Here is a 23,370-nt window from a genome sequence, read left to right as displayed (position 1 = left end):
CATTCTGCAAATTTTATTAGCTGAAACTTGTAATGCAGCACCAATTGCCAAGATAGCAGGAAAATACTGCCCAACAAACTGAGGGGTTTGGCAAAAATGCAGAGTGCACATACCAATAAAGCTACGCAGGATGTTAAATGCAGTAGATAAATGCTCATTGCCAAAAAAAACCCTTGCTTTAAGGATTAAGCTAAAGCAAGCTAGGCCTGTTGAGCTATCACATACCCGTTTTATATGGGCGAGGTGCATCCTGTGGGTGGAGCTTTGCCCAAAGTCATCGAATTTGGCATGAGACCCCATTTTGATAATTATTTTATTTAAATTAGGTTTCCAGTGCTTCCTTTGGCCTACAAAAACCACGCCAGGCAAAATCTGGCTTAATACAAAATGGACGTAGGAAGGTGGATGTTTGATTTTGCAATCCACAGTGACACCATCGGCATAGCTTTGTGCCATTGGCAGAGCCGCAAAGAATTGGGGCTATTGTATAAATGGGTCATAGTCATTCAATAAAAGATTATTATCCAAAGTACAGTAAATCTAGTTTAGCTGACAGAAAAGTAACATTAGTGTTGAGTTGTTGCAAGGAAACAACTTCTTTGTCGCTGGACTATCACAGCCAAAACAATTATGACATCTATTTCCATGGGAAAGCAACCAAACACTAGGCTATGCCATCGCAATAAATAATCTGATAAAAAGAAAGTTATTGCCATTATAACTCATTTGGTCTCCTTTACAATTGAATTCTCAACCTTGCCCTTTATCCTTTCGGAGAGTTTCTCAAGGGGATGCAGTGAATCTATTTCCAGTTTCTGCCTTTACTACAAATAAACAGGCTGCCAATGTCCAAAGCAATCTATTCTAATATACAGAAAACATTCTCAACAGCTATTAGACATATCAATCATGTGAAATACCCAGCCAACGAATAACAACGAGCAGTCTGTTCTTATGGCCTTATCGTTAACATTTACACTAAGTTCAGTCACGGTTGGCTCTGCAGAGCATGTCTTGATGTGCTTCCAAATTGAACCCACACTTAATAGGACATAATTTCACAACTACAGGATGGCTCATGGGATTCAAAATTATTTTGTTACTTTTCAACAGAAAGCAGTTAATGGAACGTATTAGGACAATTTTTCAATAATATATCACCAGTGTCACATGCCAACAGGCTTGAAAACTGTGGGAAAAAAGTTTTGCAGTTAATCTAATGCTTTACTCGTCTTCAAGGGAATTGCAATTAACTTTTAGAATTCGATTTGCAAGTTGCTTTTCCCACTGATGAAGTAATACAGCAGAACTGACAACACTGGCAAAATGTCAGAATTATATTTACGATTGCGGTCTACTCCTGACAATTCAAAGTTGTTTTTGTGCTTAAAAAATGAATGATCCAGTAATTTGAATTAAGCAACATAAATAATATAGGAAAGTAGGAATTTAATGCTAAAAAAATACAATTATCAGATCATTTGAATAAGTGACTTAGAATTCAGAAAGGTACATTGTAGCAACAGTGACAGTCTGAAAATCTATTTAAACATATGGGGGTCTAAATTGGGCCGCGTAGAGCTTGTTTTGTAGGCATTACACAGACTCCTAAGGACCCAAAATGGCGTCTGCGATGCGCGCGCACACTTTCGGCATGACGTGCACAGGACGCCATATTGGTAAAGGCGTTTGCGCATGCACACTTCATAGAATCATAGAAAGGTTACGGCACGGAAGGAGCCATTCGGCCCATCGAGTCCGTGCCGCCCTAAGCAAGTCCCACTCCCCTGCCCTATCCCCGTAGCCCTGCAAATGTTTTTCCTTCAAGTACTTATCCAGTTCCCTTTTGAAGGTCATGATTGAATCTGCCTCCACCCCCGCTCCGGGCAATGCGTTCCAGATCCTAACCACTCGCTGTGTAAAAAAAGCTTTTCCGCATGTCACATTTGCTTCTTTTGCCAATCACCTTAAAACCATGTCCTCTGGTTCTTGACCCTTCTGCCAATGGGAACAGTTTCTTTCTATCTATTCTATCTAGACCCTTCATGATTTTGAATACCTCTATCAAATCTCCTCTCAACCTTCTCTGATCCAAGGAGAACAACCCCAGCTTTTCCAGTCTATGCACATAACCAAAGTCCCTCATCCCTGGAATAATTCTAGTAAATCTCTTCTGCACCCTCTCTAAGGTCTTCACATCTTTCCTAAAGTGCGGTGCCCACTCTTTAACGAAGGCTGGCAGCATGTAAAGTAGGGAGATTATGTGGTAGATCAGTGTGTAATGCTGATTTAAAGGGACAGATGCGATTTTGGAACACCAGGCTCCAGCCAACGCACTGTCTTAACCTCGTACAGCTGAACAGGTCTTAAACGGCATGGAGGATCCCCCACCAACGCTATTTGAAGGGATCATGCAGAAGTTACAGGTTAGTTGCTGGATTATTGCTTCTGGCTGCTGATGTATTTGTACCTGTTTTGCAGGTCTCCTATACTTGAGTACTAGGACGAGGGGACACAGCCTAAAAATTAGAGCCAGGACTTTCAGGAGTGAAGTTAGGAAACACTTCTATATGAAAAGAGTGGTAGAAGTTTGGAACTCTCTTCCGCAAATGGCAGTTGATGCTAGTTCAATTGTTAATTTTAAATCTGAAATTAATAAGATTTCTGTTAACCAAAGGTATCAAGGGATATGGGGCTAAGGCGAGTATACCCAGTTAGGTCACAGATCAGCCATGATCTCATTGAATGGTGGAGCAGGCTCGAGGAACTAAATGGCCTACTCCTGTTCCTATGTTCCTATAATAAAGTTTCAATATGCTACAGGGAGTGGGCTGGCTAGTTGACAGGCAACAGCAGGGGCACTAGCGCAGTGGGACACGAATGCTGTCATTCTGAGAGAGGAGAGCAGGTTCATGTTCTATGCAGCCACTGCCACTTACTGTCTCCTATAATGCGCCACCTTCTCCTGCAAGAAAGCACGGCCATGTGTTGGTGAGTGTCCTGCAAGATGTTCGAGTGATGTGGCTGTCATGGTTGAATAGCTGTCAATGTGTGTTACCTGTGAGTTGCGGGTTTGCAGCTTGCAACAGTGGTAATGTGTGAGGGTGAGATGAAGCATCTGATTGGAAGAGTTGAGTACTGTTTGAAAGAGTTTGTTGGTAGGTGGGTGGTGGTGGGGTGTAGTGCTGAGTAATATTTATTCAATATTTTGAAGGAACCCAGCAGTTTGTAAACATAAGGACGGGACCTGCAACTGTGTTTTACGTGTACGATTTCTGACCTCCGTTCAGACTCGTATCTTATATTTTGAAAACATAAAAGTCCTGCAAACTTTGAGCAGCCAAGTTGTTGCTCCTTAAAAATTCCAGAGTTTCCATCATCACCATACAGCTGAAACAAGAGTTATGGACTACATACAGCACACTATAGTTAAAGTTTGCTGATTACCTCGTTTAACCTAATGAAAGATCAATTCCAAAATTGGGGGCTCAATACAATTAAACACCTAAAATTGGCTGGAACTACTGGCAATCAAGCAAATGTTATTACTATGGAAGAATCAGCAAGTAGGATACAAAAGAAAGGTGAGAAAGCGTAGTGAAGGAATGATTTATTGGATCCAGAATTGATTATGGGATGCGGGAGTAGGAATAGGTGCTGACTAATGGGGGTCAGAAATGGTATTTGGACAGATCTGACAGCTCTCTGGAAAGAATGGGCTTCATAAGTGACACCAGGCTGGAGGTGACAAACGAGAGAGTGGAATGGAGCCGATAGAGACAGGGAGCCGCAGATATAACATGGCTGATGTATCTAATAATCTGTAAGGCAGTCAAACCACTCACACCAATTAATTATTTCACTGTTTAATCCTAGCAATGAGTCACTTACCTCTGTTGTCAGTAAGGAAACAGTGGCCCCAAGGCATTTAAAATGACGCCATTGGGACACGATCTGCAATTTTAGTTAGAGGCCTGAGCAGGGGAACAGTGACGGCTTCCCCATCAGGCCAGACCTGCCTGGAACCAGATCGTGAGCCAGAAAAGGCCAGACAGGTAAGTTTTAAAATTTTATTTTAAGTTTCCTTGTGGGCCAGAAGGTGCAGGAGTGCTCCTCTGAGCCTCACAGGGAAGGCTTGGGCCTCCCTTGCCATGGGCTTCCCCCCCACCCCCTTTCACTCACCTGACTACCGGGGACCGTTCCTGTGGGTCCCCGGCTGCGGCCTCAAGCCACCGAATTCCCGCTTCCGCCTGCTGGCTAGGCAGTGGATGTAGCTGGGTTCGACTGGGAGAAAATTTATGGAAATGAGGGAAAGGGTTCTTCAATTAATCTGGAACTTTACACAGCTTTGGGGGAAATGCAATTAATATTTCTATTAATACTAAATCAATGGTTATTCCTGAGTACTAGGAACAAGAGTAGGCCATTCAGCCACTCAAGCCTGTTCCACTATTCTATTAGATAATGGCTGACTCTGTACTTCAACTCCATTTATCGGCCTTTTCTCCATATCCTTTTCTTAACAAAAATCTATAGATTTAAGCCTTGAAAATTTGATTTAACTCAGCATCCACAGCCTTTGAGAGAGAGTTCCAGATTTCCACTGAATGCTTCATGATTTCACTTCTGACTGGCCCAGCTCTAATTTTAAGATTATGTCCCCGCCAGAAGAAATAGTTTCTCATTATCTACTCTATCGAATCACTATCATTTTTAACACCTCAATTTGATCACACCTCAACCTTCTGAACTCAAGCAAACCAAGTCTATGCAACCTATCCTCAAAGTGTAACCCTTTAAACACTGGTATCACTTTGGTGAAGCTGTGCTGCACCCTCTCCAATATATCCTTCCTGAGGTGTGTTGCCCGAAACGGAACATACTGTGGGGTCTGACTAAGGTTCTGTGCAACTAAAACATATCTTCCCCACTTTTGTATTCCAATCGCCTTGAGGGAAAGGCCAACATTCCATTAGCCTTTTTGATTGCTTTTTGTATCTGTGCATTAGCTTTTAGTGATTGGTGTACATGGACATCTAAATCCCTTTGTTCCTCCACAGCTCCTAGTCTCTCATTTCTTATTTGTCATCCACTTTGGATGCAATAAAGACATCACATTGAACTCCATCTGTCACAGTTTTGCCCACTCACTTAATCAGTCTCTGTCCCTTTGTAACTTCCTGCTCTTATTTACACAACTTATTGTGCTTCCTAACTTAATGCCTTGCAAACTTGGATATCCAACTCTTTATTCCTTCATCCATGTCATTAATTTGTATGGTGAAAAGCTGAGACCCCCAGTACAGATACGCAGGGAGCACCTCTTGACACATCCTGTCAATCAGAGAAGCTTCCCTTTATCCCTATTCTGTCTCCTACCTCCCAACTGACCCATGTCACAAGGTTACCTCTAATTTGTGCACCTTCATTTTTCACACAAGCTTTTGTGCAGAACCATACTGAATGCCTTCTGAAAGTCCATATAGACAATATCCATAGACAATCCCCTATCAACCACTGCCTCAAAAAATTCAACTAGATTAGTCAGATATGACCTACCCTTCACAAATCCATGCTGACTCTCTTTGATCAGCTCACACTTATCCAAGTGCTCAGTCACCCTCTCTCTGCTGATAGATTCCAATAAGTTCCCCACAACTGATATCAAACTGACAGATCTGTAGTTTCCTGGTTTCTCCATCTCTCCTTCTTAAATAATGGAGTGACATTTGCAATTTTCCAATACATAAGCACAATTCCTGAAAGTAGAGTGTGTTGGAAAATTACAATCAATGCATTTTCTTCCCCTATTTCATTTAACATCCTTGACATTTGTCTATCTTAAGTACCATTATTTTCTCCATTACCATTTTTTTACATCCACTGAGTTCCTCCCCTTGACTTTTTTTTAGGTTCCTGGCATGTTTTATGTACCACTGGTATTTTTTTCTCTTCATCCAATGAAGATGGATACAAAGTACTCATTTAACAAGTCTGCCATTTCTTTATTGTCAATTATAGTATCACCTGCTTCTGTCTTTAATGTGCCTACATTCCCCTTTAGCACTCTGTTTCCCTTAATATATTTACAAAATCTTTTGCTGTTAGCTTTTGCAAGGTTTTTTCATATTCATTTTTTGCATGTTTTATTGCTTTCTCTGCATCAGTTTGTTGCTTTTTATAGCTCTCCCAGTCTGCTACTTTTCCACTTTTCCTTGCATTTATGTAAGCCTTTTCTTTTAGCTTGATTCTGTCCCTAACCTTGATTGTTGACTATGATTACTTAACAACACAAGTGGAGTTTTTACTTTTTAGGGGTATGTACTTATAGGACACATTGTGTGGGGGGGGGGGGGGGGGCGGGAGTTTTGACTTTGTGTGACAGTGAATCGACAGCCCGTTTTACATCTCTCCCAATTTTTATTTCCATTTGAAGCCAGGTAACCACATCACTAAAGCACTGCACGGCAAACCTCAATTTCCAGACAAAAATTATACTGGATTGTATAGACATCGGTTGTATAATCAACACAAACTTCATAAATCCAATTTTGCCCTGATCCAACAAGGTCGAGGTCCAAAACCCAGATCAACGTAGTGAGCAATGTCTTACTCATTGTAATAAAACTAAGTTTATTACTCGAGATAACAGTGAAGCTACAATTTCCTGGGAATGGAACGGTACATTTATTCCTGACGTGCAATACTGATTTATTTATAGAAACTATTTTATAGGATAGTCTGTTATGCCTAAAAGCTTGTTTACACGGAAAAAATTAAGTTTGTGTATAATGAACGTTGGAATGAGTGACCATAACATGGTTACATTCCATATCCAATTAGAGGGTGAGAAGGTTGGTTCTCAAACAAGGGTACTGAGCTTGAATAAAGGAGACTATGATGGTATGAGAGCGGAATTGATTAAAGTGGACTGGGAAAATAGATTAAAGGGTAAGACGGTACATGAGCAGTGGTGTTCATTTGAGGAGTTATTTTACAACTTTCAAAAAATATATATTCCACTGAGGGAAAAAGGGTGTAAAAGAAATGACAGCCATCCATGGCTAAGTAAAGAAATTAAGGATAGTATCCAAATAAAAACAAGGACATATAAGGTAGCCAAACTTAGTGGGAGGATAGAAGATTGGGAAGTCTTCAAAAGACAGCAAAAAGTAACTAAGGGATTGATTAAGAAAGGGAAGATAGATTATGAAAATAAATTAGCAAAAAATATAAAAACAGATAGCAAGAGTTTCTACAGTTATATAAAAAGAAAAAGGGTGGCTATGGAAAACGTAGGTCCCTTAGAGGATGAGACCGGGAAATTAATGGTGGGAAACATGGAGATGGCAAAAATGCTGAACAAATATTTTGTTTCAGTCTTTACGATAGAGGACACTAAGAATATCCCAACACTGGGCAAACAGGGGGCTCTGGGGGGGGAGGAGCTAAATACGATTAAAATCACTAAGGAATTGGTACTCAGTAAATTAAATTAATGGGACTCAAGGCGGATAAATCCCCTGGACCTGATGGCTTACATCCTAGGGTCTTGAGGGAAGTGGCAGTCGGGATTGTGGATGCTTTGGTAATAATTTTCCAAAATTCTCTGGACTCGGCAAAGGTCCCGGCAGATTGGAAAACTGCTAATGTAACACCCTTATTTAAAAAGGGTAGTAGGCAGAAGGCTGGAAATTATAGACCAGTTAGCCTAACATCTGTGGTGGGTAAAATTTTGGAGTCTATTATTAAGGAGACAGTAGTAGAACATTTGGATAAACATAATTTAATAGGACAAAGTCAGCATGGCTTTATGAAGGGGAAGTCATGTCTGACAAATTTGCTTGAGTTCTTTGAGGACATAACGTACAGGGTGGACGTAGTGTATTTAGACTTCCAGAAGGCATTCGACAAGGTGCCACATAAAAGATTATTGCTCAAGATAAAGAATCACTGGATTGGGGGTAATATTCTGGCATGGGTGGAGGATTGGTTATCTAACAAGAAGCAGAGAGTTGGGATAAATGGTTCATTCTTGGACTGGCAACCAGTAGCCAGTGGTGTTCCGCAGGGGTCGGTGCTGGGTCCCCAACTCTTTACAGTCTATATTAACGATTTGGAGGAGGGGACCGAGTGTAACATATCAAAGTTTGCAGATGATACAAAGATGGGAGGGAAAGTGGAGAGTGAGGAGGACATAAAAAACCTACAAGGGGATATAGACAGGCTGGGTGAGTGGGCGGAGATTTGGCAGATGCAATACAATATTGGAAAATGTGAGGTTATGCACTTTGGCAGGAAAAATCAGAGAGCAAGTTATTATCTTAATGGCGAGAAACTGGAAAGTACTGCAGTACAAAGGGATCTGGGGGTCCTAGTGCAAGAAAATCAAGAAGTTAGTATGCAAGTGCAGCAGGAGATCAAGAAGGCCAATGGAATGTTGGCTTTTATTGCTGGGGGATAGAATATAAAAACAGGGAGGTATTGCTGCAGTTATATAAGGTATTGGTGAGACCACACCTGGAATACTGCATACAGTTTTGGTGTCCATACTTAAGAAAAGACATACTTGCTCTCGAGGCAGTACAAAGAAGGTTCACTCGGCTAATCCCGGGGATGAGGGGGTGGACATATGAGGAGAGGTTGAGTAGATTGGGACTCTACTCATTGGAGTTCAGAAGAATGAGAGGCGATCTTATTGAAACATATAAGATTGTGAAGGGGCTTGATCGGGTGGATGCGGTAAGGATGTTCCCAAGGATGGGTGAAACTAGAACTAGGGGGCATAATCTTAGAATAAGGGGCTGCTCTTTCAAAACTGAGATTAGGAGAAGCTTCTTCACTCAGAGGGTAGTAGGTCTGTGGAATTTGCTGCCCCAGGAAGCTGTGGAAGCTACATCATTAAATAAATTTAAAACAGAAATAGACAGTTTCCTAGAAGTAAAGGGAATTAGGGGTTACGGGGAGCGGGCAGGAAATTGGACATGAATTTAGATTTGAGGTCAGGATCAGATCAGCCATGATCTTATTGAATGGCGGAGCAGGCTCGAGGGGCCGATTGGCCTACTCCTGCTCCTATTTCTTATGTTTCTTATTAATGCTGTCACCGCACATGCCCTCTATATTGTTGTGTGCAAGAACAATTCTCAGTTTATAAAAACAAACCCGAAGCAGCACTGTGAATTAAAGAGGAATCATCTGGTTTAAATAATTAATTTCTATATTATAAGGGTCATCAGCTCCTCAGACAGTAAGGAACCACCTGTTCTGCCCAACCTCAAGGTTCCTCAGAGAGAAACAACGAAGCCTCCTATCTGCTGCAGTAGAAACTACACTGTGATAAATTCTCTTTCAAATTTATTACCTTGAGGAGATGGAATTAAGTCATCAAACGCATTGCATTTATTGCAATACAACATGATCGATCTAAACCATTTCAAAAACTTCATCATGCAAATAAATGGTGCATCAGGAAATCGTATTAAACATGTATTTGGTCTTTGGTGAATATTCCCAATTTAAATAGTAACAGTGGTTACTATTTCTTAGGTTGCAAGTGAGGTAAATCATTGCCTTTGCAATGCATTTCCTATCAGCCCTTTGTATTTGAACACTGGTGCAGGAAAGTACGATGCCTATCAGTGTGATCATCTTCACCTTAACCAAAACTTCTGCTCTTCTCCACATACATTCCTGTAAACTGACAATGCTGATTTGTCAGAAAGTTCTTATCAAAAATACAAACTTTTATTAAAAAGAGGGTGAAATTCAACTTTGTTGGGAGCGCAAAGCAGACGGTAGCAGATCATTGGCCCGTTATACACCACGCCAGATTCTCCTTTCTATCCAATCTATACTGTTCTGTATATCCAATTAACACTTTGTCTTATCTTTTAATGCTTTATGTTTAATTTTAATAAACATATTTAATCTTAAAACCTCCATTTGTCCAATAGTCTGGAGACGAGAAATACCCACTGTAATAGTAGTTGCTAAGTAACGGCGGTGGTCTGTTAAATGTCTAGTCAGATCTGCAACACATTGCTCCGATATCCACATGAAAATGATAAGATGGAGTAAAAGTTCTTCTTTAAAGCAACAATACTTTATAGGAAAACAGCTCCAACTCTTTGCATGAACAGAACATCCATGAATACTCATATAATAATTTACTCAGAATCATTTTGTGACAGAACTTTGAAAGGGCTTCTGAAACCCATGTTAAAGACTCAGCGTTTGTTTTATCAAACTATGGTCTCTGGTCAAAGTGCAGTTTGACTAGGTTTGCATTTTACAATCGCAATGAGACACGTCACTGAGTGTAAGGCTCGTCAAGGTTTGCATTTTTTTTCGCTTGTGATCATAATGCTGTAATTTTATACTGTTATTTTAATGAAGTCATGCATTCTTTGCATCTTGTTTTGCACACAGAACCACACTTTACAACTGAATTATTGACTTGGCAGCAGAAGTAATCACTAACTGTAATCAAGCTATTATTCCCAGATGTCATTCAAATTTTGGTAAAAGTGAATACAAAAGAACAAGATTTTTTTTAAAAAAAGAACCGTATCAGCTGTAACCTCTCCGAATTAGATAGATGCCAAAACAAAATTGGAAGCCTGAACCCCACTCTCCTGATCACAAATATGCAAGTGGGACAAATGCCACCTGTGCCAACATAACAACATGTTGTGTAGAACTGGGCAGTTCAGCATCAAATCACACTGTGAAGGAAATGATCTAATGAAATGCTTTTTACTTTTCCCGTGCCTGGTATAGTCCTTGTTTGCACTACATTTATGTACTGAGTCACTGGTGAAGTTACAATGGAGGAAGAGAAGCAGTTTTGGCTAACAATTTCAACTCAGTTTTCCAACTATATAAAGCCAACAATACAACTAATAGGTTTCGATCTGCTATGGTGACCAGTATAATAGCACATACACAATTCTGTAAAATTTTAAAACTTCCACCGGCCATAAACATTACCTGACAACCTCAATTAAGACTTTTGTCAGTATTATCTTCTCCCTACTGTAAGGAAGCAGGGTAGATGGTAGAACTACATTTTAGAAAGCAGCTTGGAGCAAACATGAGGGTAATAAGTTTCAGATGATACAACATTAAGCTAGAATAAGTTTCTGGAGATGGTGATGCTGGAGTGAGTTTCGGGTGTTGCAACAGTAAACTGAAACCTGTTTAATCATAGTGTGTGAGGTACTGATACAAGGACCAGTTAATCACGTTATATGGGCTACTGACCATTTGATCAAAGGAAGTAAAGGCAGATGGGTGAGATTATGATCGTTACATAATTAATATGCAAACTTGCCTTTGGATTAAGAAGGTCTGCATGCAAAGTAAAGTGAACAATACAAGAAAGATGTGATCGTGGAGTCGCTGAACCTGGACCACAGGGTGATCAAATAACACGGCAGGATGGGAGACAGGATATAAACTGGGAGAAAAATAGAACTTGTGGTAGAGAATCAAAGGAAGAACACCAGGAAGAGGCAGGGATTGTGTCTCTAACCAGAGGAGTGGATAATACCGTTTTGCTTATTCCTGTGTACTATTGCTACAGTGATTGTAAAGTCATCACACAATCAATATGGAGTCTCCTTCGAATGCTTACACCTTCAAATATGGTTACATCTAGTGACATCACTATTCCTGGCCAGAATGGAGGTGATTACGTAATTCCACCGTTAATCACGCCTGGAGACCGCACAGCTGTAAGTGATTGGGATTGATCTTACGCACATAATTTGTATTAAATAACTATCCTCCACTATATACTTTTTGATGGCGAAATCACCTTTCATCGGGAGAAGTTGCTGCAGTTTCGGTCATGAGTTCTGTTTGCTGCTGTTTGTAGAGACTTTTAAAATCGACTCTGTAAATAAACTTTGTTTGCTTTGCTGTTTGCTCAGTAAATAAACTTTGTTTGCTGTAAAATATACTTCTTTGCCGTAAGTCCCGGCCCGCCTCCAGCTCATTGGTTGATACAGTGGTGTCAATGGACACTTTGTCCAAATATAGGCACTGTAGTTAGCTGGCTCTGTACAGTACTCACCATTCTTCCTCTCGTTCAAAGGAGGTAGGCGCGGATTCGTCTGCAGCGAAAGCTCCTGGAATTCGTGGGCAACTGTTTCACTTCGAGGGCTTGGGGTTATTAAGCTCTGTAACACTGAATCTTCCATTTCAGACACTTGTATATGATCCATCACACTCAGTAAGATGATAGGAGCCGCTTGTTGATCCATTTTGACACACACTGTGCTGACGGTGCTAAGAGGGTGAGAAGAATGGATAAATTAATCTCAGGTTGAATATTGTTGATTTGAAAGAAACAGAATCAGTTGTTCAAAGTTAAAAGCTTTTTATATTGTGTGTTGGAACATTTGTTTATCAGACAGATAGATAGGTTTGGTCTCCTTCCAGTTTAACTTATGGTGCAAATGCATCTTTTATGAAGGAACAGTGAATGAGGGTAACAAGTACATAAAATAAAGCTGATTTTTTTAAAAGTCTATTCCATTGCATGCTAATGGTAATTTGTGTTGATTTTTCACAAACAATATCATTGCTATTAGCAACAGGACTCCGTTTTTAAAAATTAAAAAAATTCTTCTGGTGAAACACCTGATCATCTCTCCCAACACGTGGCTCAAATTGGATTCCAAAATGATTCAAGAATATATTGGCACTAGCTGTTTCTTTTTCCAGTTTACATTTCTGTGTAAAGATATCATGGGACATTAATGCACCACTTTGGAGCACTGGCAAAGCAGCTGGCCTAGTTTAAAAAGCAAATCTATTGCTAAACTCTTTACAAATGATATTTATCATGTTAATTACATTGCCAACAAAGGTTTGAAGCACCCACACACTTTGAGGATTGCATTGAGGAGAATTACAACTAAATTACCATTTGCCCTGAACAACCTGTACAGTCCAGCTGATGACAGCATATTATTTGTCTCACTGATATTCTACTGTGCAAACTGTAGTATTTAATCTGTCCAATATAATTCACCTGGCAAAGAATAGTTAAGCCAATTTCTTTTCTTTCCAGAGTTATCTAAACCAGTTCCCAGCAGGTCTCCATTGCTCTGCCACCAGTTTGTGAAGTGATGATACCTGGTGATGACACCTTGCCCTTACTGACACCTCCCTGCCTGGCTATACCATCCACTACCTGCCCCACCTAAACTGGCACGATAGCGGTGGGGGCCCTTATCACCAAATCACACCATGGTCTCTCCATCTCCTCTGGCACCTTCTCCTCCTTTGATCACCTCATCTTGTTCCACCCGGCTCACCTCTCCTTTAAAACCCTGGTTCTCTACCCAAGCGCCACCCTGAGTTTCTTACCGAGGTACCCTCATTTCTTTCCTCCTTCAGCCTTTGCACTGAGCGACTCCTCATCCTCAGTGATTTCAATCTTCATCTTAACTCACTTTGCCCTCTCTCCTCCGAGTTCACTGCCCTTCAGTCCTCCCATAACCTCTCCCTCCAATATAAACTCTCCTACTCAAATTCAAGGCCATCTCCTCGATCTTGCCATCTCAAGTGGCCTCTCTATTTCCATTGTCTCCATCACAGACAAAGCCAACTCTGATCACTTCATTATATCCCTCAACACTCATATCCCCCTTCCAACCCCACTTCCTTCTTGCGTCTGCCCCTCCAAGTCTTTTCCTCCAAGTCGTTTACTTTCCCTCCTCATCCTTCTCAATCCAATGCAGCTTATGATATAGTTCTCATGCCATCCTCCTCCAAGGTCTCTCCTCGTTATCCAGCCCTAGTCTGTTTCCACTCTTTCCTATCCAGTACTAGCCAGAAAATCTCCTACAATGGCTTTTCTTCCTGCCCCCGCAATGTTACCTCTGGAGCCCCCAAGAAGCTGTCTTTGGATCCTCCTATTTCTCATCCACATGCTGCTGCTTGGTGACATCATCCAAAGTCTCGATAGCAGGTTCCACATTTATGCTGACATCACCCTGCTCTACCTCACCACCATCTCTCTCCACCCTGCCATTGTCTGTGTTGTCATTGTGCATGTCCTTTGAATGGCACTGCTGCCTTTAGGCCTGAATTGCTCCTAACCTTCCCTGTCCTTGAGCCCAATAGAGTGCTTCCAGCAGCACCCAAAATGAGGGCCAGCAGGAAATAAGTACATAAGTAGGAGCAGGAGTAGGCCATACGGCCCCTCGAGCCTGCTCCGCCATTAGTAAGATCATGGCTGATCTTTGACCTCAAACTGCACTTTCCCGCCCGATCCCCATGTCCCTTGATTGCCTTAGAGTCCAAAAATCTATCGATCTCAGTATTGAATATATTTAATGACTAAGCATCAACAGCCCTCTAGGGTAGAGAATTCCAAAGATTCACAACCCTGAGTGAAGAAATTTCTCCTCACCTCAGTCCTAAATGTCCGACCCTTTATCTTGAGACTATGCCCCCTAGTTCTATTCTCCAGCCAGGGGAAACAGCTCTTAGCATCTACCCTGTCAAGCCCTCTTAGAATCTTATATGTTTCAATGAGATCACCTCTCATTCTTCTAAACTCCAGAGAATATAGGCCCATTCTACTCAATCTCTCCTCATGGGACAATCCTGTCATCCCAGGAATCAATCTAGTGAACCTTCTTTGCACCACCTCTAAGGCAAGTAGATCCTTCCTTAAGTAAAGAGACCAAAACTGTACACAATACTCCAGGTGTGGTCTCACCAAAGGCCTGTACAATTGCAGCAAAACTTCCTCACTCTGGTTCTCCAAACCCCTTGCAATAAAGGCCAACATTCCATTTGCCTTCCTAATTGCTTGCTGTACCTGCATGTTAACTTTGTGTTTCGTATGCAAGGACACCCAAATCCCTCTGAACACCAACATTTTAAAAATATTCTGTTTTTCTATTCTTCTTACCAAAGTGAATAACTTCACATTTCCCCACATTGTACTCCATCTGCCACCTTCTCACTTAATCTGTCTATATCCCTTTGCAGACTCTTTGGGCTCGATTTTCAAAGTAAAAAATGGGTGGGTTGGGGGCGGAGGGGCATTGAAAATTGCCGCCATTTCAGACCCACCCCAACCCGCCCATTTCTGGTTTTCATGGGGGCGGGAGGAGGGGCAGGTGGCCAACCCGCTCCCAGGAGACGGGTGGGTGATTAAAACCTTTCAAGGAGGCTTCAGGCCTCCATTTTTCACTGATTTCCGATTTCAATTCCCAGGGGACCGGGGTTCCCAGGCTTCTGTTTTACGCCTCGTGATAGGAGGTGAAAAGGGCTGAGACTAACAGGTAGGGAAAGGCACAGCTTGTGGGCCCGGAGCAGCCGGAGTGCTTCCCCCACGCCTAACAAGCCTACCTGCACCGACACCCACCGCCCCCCCAAATCGCAGACCCCCGACCCTCCCCCTCCGACCCCCGATCCTCCCCCTCAATAATCGTGGACGCCCACGATGACCCCCGATCCTGACCCCCCGTGACTGACCCACGATCCCATCCCCCATGCGCACGACCCCCGTGCCCCCCCCATCCATGCAAACAAAGACTTACCTGAAGACGTCCTCTCTCTGGCTGGTCTCCCATCCAACTGAGACTAGCCTGTCAATCAGCCGATCAGTCGGACAGGAAGCCGACAAAAGAAATAAAAGACGTCCTTACGTCAAAATCGTAAGGACGTTCTGGAAACCCGTGGTAATGAGTTTCCCGACCTCAAATTGACTCCCCACCCCCTTCATGGCTCCGTTTTAAAATTGAGCCTTTTGTGTCCTCCTCACAGCTTACTTTCCCACCTAGCTTTGTATCATCAGCAAACTTGGATGCATTACACTCAGTCCCTTCATCAACGTCATTAATATAGATTGTAAATAGCTGAGGCCCAAGCACTGATCCTTGCGGCACCCCACTAGTTACAGCCTGCCGACCTGAAAATAACCCGTTTATTCCTACTCTCTGTTTTCCGTCTGTTAACCAATCCTCTATCCATGCTAATATATTACCCCCAACCCCATGAGTCCTTATCTTGTGTAACAACCTTTTGTTTAGCATCTTATCAAATGCCTTTTGAAAATCCAAATATACTACATCCACTGGTTCCCCTTTATCTACCCTGCTAGTTACATCCTCAAAAAACTTTAATAGATTTGTCAAACACGATTTCACCTACATAAAACCATGTTGACTCTGCCTAATCATATTATGATTTTCTAAGTGTCCCGTTACCACGTCCTTAATAATAGATTCCAGCATTTTCCCGACTACTGGTGTCAGGCTAACTGGCCTGCAGTTCCCCGTTTGCTCTCTCCCTCCTTTTTTTGAGGAAGCCTCCGAAAGCTTGTAGATTTCAAATAAAAATCCTTTCTTGACTAGCAGTGTTACATTTGCTACCTTCCAATCCACTGGGACAGTTATGGAATCTAGGGATCTCTGCAACCACCTCTTTTAGAACCCTAGGATGTAAGCTATCAGGTCCAGGGGATTTGTCAGCTTTTAGTCCCCTTAATTTCTCCAGTACTTTTTCTTTACTAATATTAATTATTTCAAGTTCCTCACTTTCATTAGAACCTTGGTTCCCCACTATTTCTGGCATGTTTTAAGTGTCTTCTACTGTGAAGAGAGATACAAAATATTTGTTTAATGTATCTGCCATTTCCTTATTCCCTATTATAATTTTTCCTGTCTCTGCCTTTAAGGGACCCAGGTTTACTTTCGCTACTCTCTTCCTTTTTATATTCTTGTAGAAGTTCTTACAATCTGTTTTTATATTTCTTGCTAGTTTAGTCTCATTCTATTTTCACCCCCTATCAATTTTTTGGTCATACTTTGCTGGTTTCTAAAACTCTCCCAGGTGATCCAGTGCTTCGTGGGATGCAGTGCACATTCAGTGCCCTCGAACAGCACCTGCCCAGGAAAATCAGTCCCGGTGTATGATTTGATTAATTTTGCATTTTACTTTACTCTCTCCTTGTAATATTTAAACTTTTCATTTTGCTTTGGAACTCTCTTCCGCAAACGGCAATTCATACTAGCTCAATTGCTAAATTTAAATCTGAGATAGATAACTTTTTGGCAACCAAAGGTATTAAGGGATATGGGCCAAAGGCAGGAATATGGAGATCACAGATCAGCCACGATCTTATCAAATGGCCTACTCCTGTTCCTATGTTCCTATATGCTTTGATAAATAATTTTTTATTAAGCTTTTTTAAACTATATATATATCTTCATCACATTGGTATTGAGAGCTTTGTGCAGTTACTCACAACAACATGACTATATTGCACATCAGCTTTGGCTCAGTGGTAGCACTCAGGTGGTCAGGTCAAGCCCCACTCAAGACTTGAGCACCTAATCTAGGCTGACACTTCAGTACAAACAGCTGCACTGTCTTTCAGATGAGATATTAAACTGCCCCTCTCAGGTAGACATAAAAGATCCCATGGCTCCTTCACTCTGTCGCTTTCCCCCTCCTTCACTTCTAGTCATTCTCTCCTCCATCGCACTCTCGTCCTTCGCTTCCCGTCGCGCTCTTACGTTTGACTTTTCATTGTTCTTTTTATTTTCCTTTTTTCAGAACCAGCTGAATTGCTTTGCTTTTACTTTTAATATTTCTGTGCATCAAAGTTTTTTTTAGGGAATGTATTATAAATGTTTCATGCTACATCTTGAAATGGGCTGGACTGAATCAAGGTTAATTGAGTGCTTGAAATCGTAAATGCTAATGCACAAGAATGAGGAAATTAATACTGGCCTTCATCTTACATTATATTCTGCTACCAGCTTCATATGAACCATTTAACCTTTGTTTTTAAAAACCCAATAAAAATACAGTGCAGTGAAAGGCAAAGGTAATTGATGTAATCTTACAATCTTATTAACCATTGTTATTTTGATATTGATCATCCTTAAACTATATTACTAACCATTACACTTTCTATTGGAAAATTAATAGTGCTCATCCCACCTATCTGTAGCTCTGTGCAGGAAGGATCAGTTGAAAGGTGGAGCCCTATGGAAGTGGCTTGGAGGTTAGACACCCTTGCCGTATTGTTCAGTATTTACTACTGACTTGTTTATGGAGACTGGGTGTTTTCATGGATCAGCATACTTTTGTTCCTCTTCTGGATTTAAAACAGCCCAGACTGACAACACAAAAATCTTTGCTCTCTGTGAGCTATAAGTGAAATGAGTTTGGCCAACCTCACTTCTGGTAGGTAAAGTTCACAGCACAGAACCAGCCGGAATTCAGCACAGTTGGCACTAAATTAGCAATTGGAATTAGAGCATCTTTTTGGGCACAGTATGGGAACTTTACCCTGCACCCAGCCCATGTTAAACCTGATCTGGGAGTGCCCGATCCAGGCACTCAGTGCCTGAAATGGAATGTGTTCTGCTCCCAAAAATGAAAACAATATACCTAGTTAAAAGATTACATTCATCCCAAATATCAGACTTTTGCCTGCCACCTGAAGTACTAGTTTCAATCGGCACTTCAAGTGTAAATCTCACGTCAGAGCACATTTGGATGCATGCTAGTATTAACTGTTAATCCATGCCAACCACAGTCAATTGTCTCCCCCACATTACTGATTTTCTTCCCACTAACTTGCTAGAATATATATATATATATACACGCACATACACACACTTAAAATAATTAATTTACAACAATCAGTATTGTAAAACAAACACTGGTGAAAGAAGAGGGAATTTTAACAGCCAGCAGTTTATCGCCGGAAAACCGCTGGTTTCAGTTGGATTCCTGGCACCTGCGGCAGAATGAGGCCACAGAGCTTTTAACCGGCAGGCGGTATTAACATGCCTCCGCGCAAAAAGTGGGCGGGAAGCGGATGCCGACCTGAGAAAATTCGAGCGGTCCTTGGCTGCCCACCAGCACTCAGGTGTAAAGTTGCAGGGTACAAGGTAGAACTACATTTTAGAAAGCAAACATGAGGTTGATAAGTTTCGGGTGATACATTAAGCTAGAATAAGTTTTGGGTGATACTGTTGCTTCCGGTGATGCAACAGTAAACTGAATCCTGTTTGATCTTATTGTGTGAGGTAGTGATAAGAGGACTATTTTGTTTGGGCTTCTGACCATTTGATCCCAGCAGGAGGGCTATTGATCAAGGGCAAGGGAAGCCTAAACTTTCCTTGTGGGAACCTTCACTTCTGCTCCTCCTGGCCCCACAACAAAAAATAATTTTAAAAAAACTTACCTTGAATGCCCTCTTTTGCTTCTGATCCTCTTCTCCCTTAACTTTACCTGGCTGGAAAGCTGCAACAGCTTCCCTGCTCAGGTCGGAGTTAAAAACTCGGTTGGGGCCCAATGATGTCATCTGACCCCCAACCTGCATATTTAAAAAAGGATCCCACCGATTTCAGGCAGGTCACCTTTGCCACCAGCTCAGAAGAGCAGGTTAAAATTGAAGACGGCAGGATCCAGGCAGGACATTGGCAGATAAGGCACCCGGTCGACATTAACTACCTACCTTTCTGGTTTCTGTCAGATGGGTAGGGTTAAAGTCTACCCCAAGAAGTTTGAGGGACTGAGTGGACATTTTTCTCCCCCATGTCTTCTTGTTAGATATTATTTACTTGTTATGTAGGCATACGAATTCTAATATGTGCATAAAGATTTGCATATAAAGGAAGGAAAAACTGGTATGTGAGAGGGGAGAGCATGCACAGATTTGCTCCAGTAGGATGATCAGTGGACCTGCCCAGTAGTTCACCATCACCAACAACCAATTGGTTTGAGTGCCGAGTTGAGAATCAGGTCTCTGAATAAAGGCACCACCACTAAATTAGCAGCATCAATTAGCAGAACATATGTTTATAAACTGAATACTGTAGATAGAGCAGTTTCAGGCAATGTAATTTTTCTCAGGTCTCGCTGTTGGAAAGGAAGCAGAGACTTATTCCAGGTGAAGCTTGTGTAAAACACCATGATGACATTATTCCCAAGAGGCATAGGTTTCCACCTTGTCCTAAATATGGCTCCACAAACAAGGAATGAGTGTTGCAACTCATTCTCACGCTCAACAGTTTGATTTGCACAATACTGAAATTTACATACTTGTTCTGTATTGAAATGTTTATGTATCTACTGATTTATGCTTTTGCAGTCCCCACTACTTATAGCCGGCATGTTGGTGTTAGTGCGATTTGCCCACTATAAGCAGTGGATGATAAAACCACGAAGTGTCGAAGCGTTAAATAAAAACAGGTGAATAGTTAACTGTACTTTCTGTCTAAACCTTTAAGAGACATTTACTTACTGTACCTAAATCTGGTCTAGGTTTCTTGCTTTCCTGGCCCAAAGTTTAAAGGACACAGCTCTTAAGCTGTTGGACTGAAACATGCTGACCACAAAGCACTACCTCACATCCGCACTGACCACCAAAGAGACCTACTGCCAATCATTGCCACTGTGCCCATCTCAAAAGTCTCAGACAGAACAGTAATTAAACCCAGGTGTGTTCATGTAGGAATGACACAATTAAATTGTGCAGCCTGAGCAATGGCCGGTAAATACGTGTAATCCCATCACTCAGCCACTATTTCACCATGTACCCAATACAAACAGTGGCACTGCAGCAGTGAGGTGCTCAGCTCCTCAGGTGAATAGTTAACAGTATTTAAATTGCACTTTAACGAGGTGCGAAAAGCTTATTGAATTGCCCGAAATAGCCGGCGTACTTAGTGTTACAAGTAGCATCTTTGTAATTGACGCCTATGGTAATGGAAATGGTTAGCATCATTTGCCAGATATAGGCAGCTACCCGTGATAAGCATGGACAGTGTAAATGGTAGAGTCTGTACTATAAAAATTTGCTAAATTCATTCAAATCCACATTTCAATTATGCAATGTCTCCATTATTTCCAAGCAGCAATGTTAAAGAAAACAGATCTCTCGTCAGTGCATGAGCAGAGTTTTTATTAGTGGTTGCTATGCAGCATATTTTGGTTGTTATGTAGTTTCAGGAACAGAAACCAGTGCTCAGAATGACAGTGTACTAGTGTGGGTTCAGATTGTGAAAACCCTGAGAAAATTCTGCAGAACTGCAACACTTATTGTAGAAAATGCTGGCTTTCACATGAACCCATTACAATTTTGCTGTAGTCTCTTCAGCATCTGATATAGTTTCTGCCAAAGAGATCCATTCATAATGTCCTTCTCAATTAAGTTCAACATGAGATCATTGTAGGTTTTCGAAGGAGGTATGAAATAAACCATTTTTAAAAAAAAATAAAAGCTTTTTAGACATTTAGCCCAATTTCAATGTAGAACTTCCTATATTCTGGAGGAATCCCGCCCATCTTTTGCAATAATTTTATCTAATTAAACTGAAACAGCCATGGATGGTTTCTAGAGAAAAGCTATAAATTAGAGTCTATGGGCTCGACTTTTGGGTGAAGGAGTGGATGCGTTGGGGGGCTCCAAAAATCGCTGAAATCCCGAGCGAGTTCTGAGCCCGGCTCCAACCTGCCGACTTCCAGGTTCCCCAGTGACATGTCCGGGTGCACGCGCGCCTCCCAAATGCGGAAGTCCCACCGGCAATTAAAGCCGGCAGGATGATACTTTACATAGTCAGCTAGTTGAAGTACTTGAACTACTTGATTGACTCAACATTTTGGCAGGGGTGCGATTTTGAAGCATCCTCAGTGTTTCCCGTGCTGTGGGAAACACTCTCTGTTGCAACAGACGTGTTTCAGCCAGCAGCCAGTGGGAGATGCAAATGCTTATTTGACAGGTGGGGAAAAAATGTCATTTGTTGCAGCAGGGCACTCTGTCACTTCAGATGAAGTTTTGGCAGCAAGACCTTTGCATTTTCACTCAAAATTCTTACTTTCCACCCAAAACTCTGCTGTTCAAACATATTTAACTACTTTGCGGACCCCCTCAAACTCACACCGTCAGGATGGGGGGATGCTATGGCTGTATTCACCACTGCATCCGAGGACGAGCAACATCACCAGCCTCGCCAGGCACAGCATCCGCCTCCGCCATGTGGAGTTCCATAACACAGCGTTGTGCCACAAGCACCTGCACAAGAGCACAAGGGCAACAACAGAGAGCGCGACGTCGCAGGAGGCACTACCCTCGCAACAGGGTCTACAGATATTTGCAGCCTCCTTCACGCCGAACTGCTCCCGGCTGGGCCGAGCAGCATCTCCTTACCTGTCGCTGTCAAAGTCACCACTGCCCTCAACTTCTTCACCTCTGGATCATTCCAGGGACATCATCGGGGTCTCTCAGTCATCTGCATACAACTGCATAAGGCAGGTCACTGACGGCTTGTTTCGCAGGGCCTCACAGTACATCAACTTCTCCATGAACAACCTCAGCCAGACAGAGAGGGCAGTGGGATTCCATTCTGTGGCTGGCTTCCCACGGTTGCAGGGTGTAATCGATTGCACCCATATAGCAATACGAGCACCTCCAAGTGAGCCAGGACTGTTCATCAGCAGGAAGGGGTATCACTCCATCAACACTCAGCTCGTTTGCGACCATTGCAAAAGATTCCTTCATGTGTGCGCCAGATATCCTGGCAGCTGTCACGATTCCTTCATCCTCCGGGAATCCAACATCCCGCTCCTCTTCCATGCACCAAACACCCTTAAGGGCTGGCTCCTCGGGGACAAGGGATACCCTCTGCGCACATGGCTCATAACACCTCTGAGGAACCCCATCATCGAGCAACAGCGTCAATATAACGACAGCCACATTGCTACCAGGTCTACAATTGAACACGCTATAGGGCTGCTCAAGATGCGCTTCAGGTGCCTTGATCATTCTGGGGGAGTGCTTCAATATGCACCAGAGTGGGATGCATTATAGTCATGTGTTGTGCCCTGCATGACATGGCACAACAGAGAGGGGTGCCGCTTGAGGAGGCCCCATCCACATCTGCCACCCACATCAAGGAGGAGGTGGAGGAGGAGCAGGAGCAGGATCAACCCAGGGGCAGAACAGTGGCTCTCCTGGCTGATCTGTGAACGGTTCTCTTAACATCAGACAGTGTGAAGAATCCAGTCCTCACACCATCTAGATAGAGCAGCGCCAAACCAGAACCCCACCCACCTGCACAAAACAGTCCTGCAACTACACATACACCCACTGTAGAGTGACCCAATGGGTGGCATCAAGTGTCGGCGTTCATGGTGAACCTCATGAAAGGGCCTTTCAAGCTGAAGCCAGTCAAGCATGGCCAAGACATGGCAGTAGCGGTGACAATAATAATATATAATGTGAGTTTAACAAAAAGCAAATATAAATAAAAAACATGACCAATCGTCAAACACCCTTGTGCATCCCCTTCGTGCTTACAAAACCTTTGCTTTTTGCTT

At 42.3% G+C, this 23,370-nt stretch overlaps 1 protein-coding gene across 2 annotated transcripts in view; it reads right to left on the bottom strand.

The window, feature by feature from the left end:
* Positions 1–23,370, bottom strand: part of mrtfba (myocardin related transcription factor Ba) — a 199,398-nt gene that overhangs the window by 100,081 nt on the left and 75,947 nt on the right. For both annotated transcript variants that reach the window (XM_068003261.1, XM_068003263.1), the window contains exon 4: positions 12,080–12,294. In XM_068003261.1, coding sequence (XP_067859362.1) covers positions 12,080–12,269 — 190 coding nt within the window. In that variant the 5' untranslated portion in view covers positions 12,270–12,294. The remainder of the gene's footprint in view (positions 1–12,079; positions 12,295–23,370) is intronic.

This window comes from Heptranchias perlo, chromosome 22 (genome assembly GCF_035084215.1).
Source record: "Heptranchias perlo isolate sHepPer1 chromosome 22, sHepPer1.hap1, whole genome shotgun sequence".
Classification (NCBI taxonomy): Eukaryota; Metazoa; Chordata; class Chondrichthyes; order Hexanchiformes; family Hexanchidae; genus Heptranchias; species Heptranchias perlo.
Note: the sequence above shows the minus strand (reverse complement) of the source record. Positions and strands in the feature narration are given on the sequence as shown.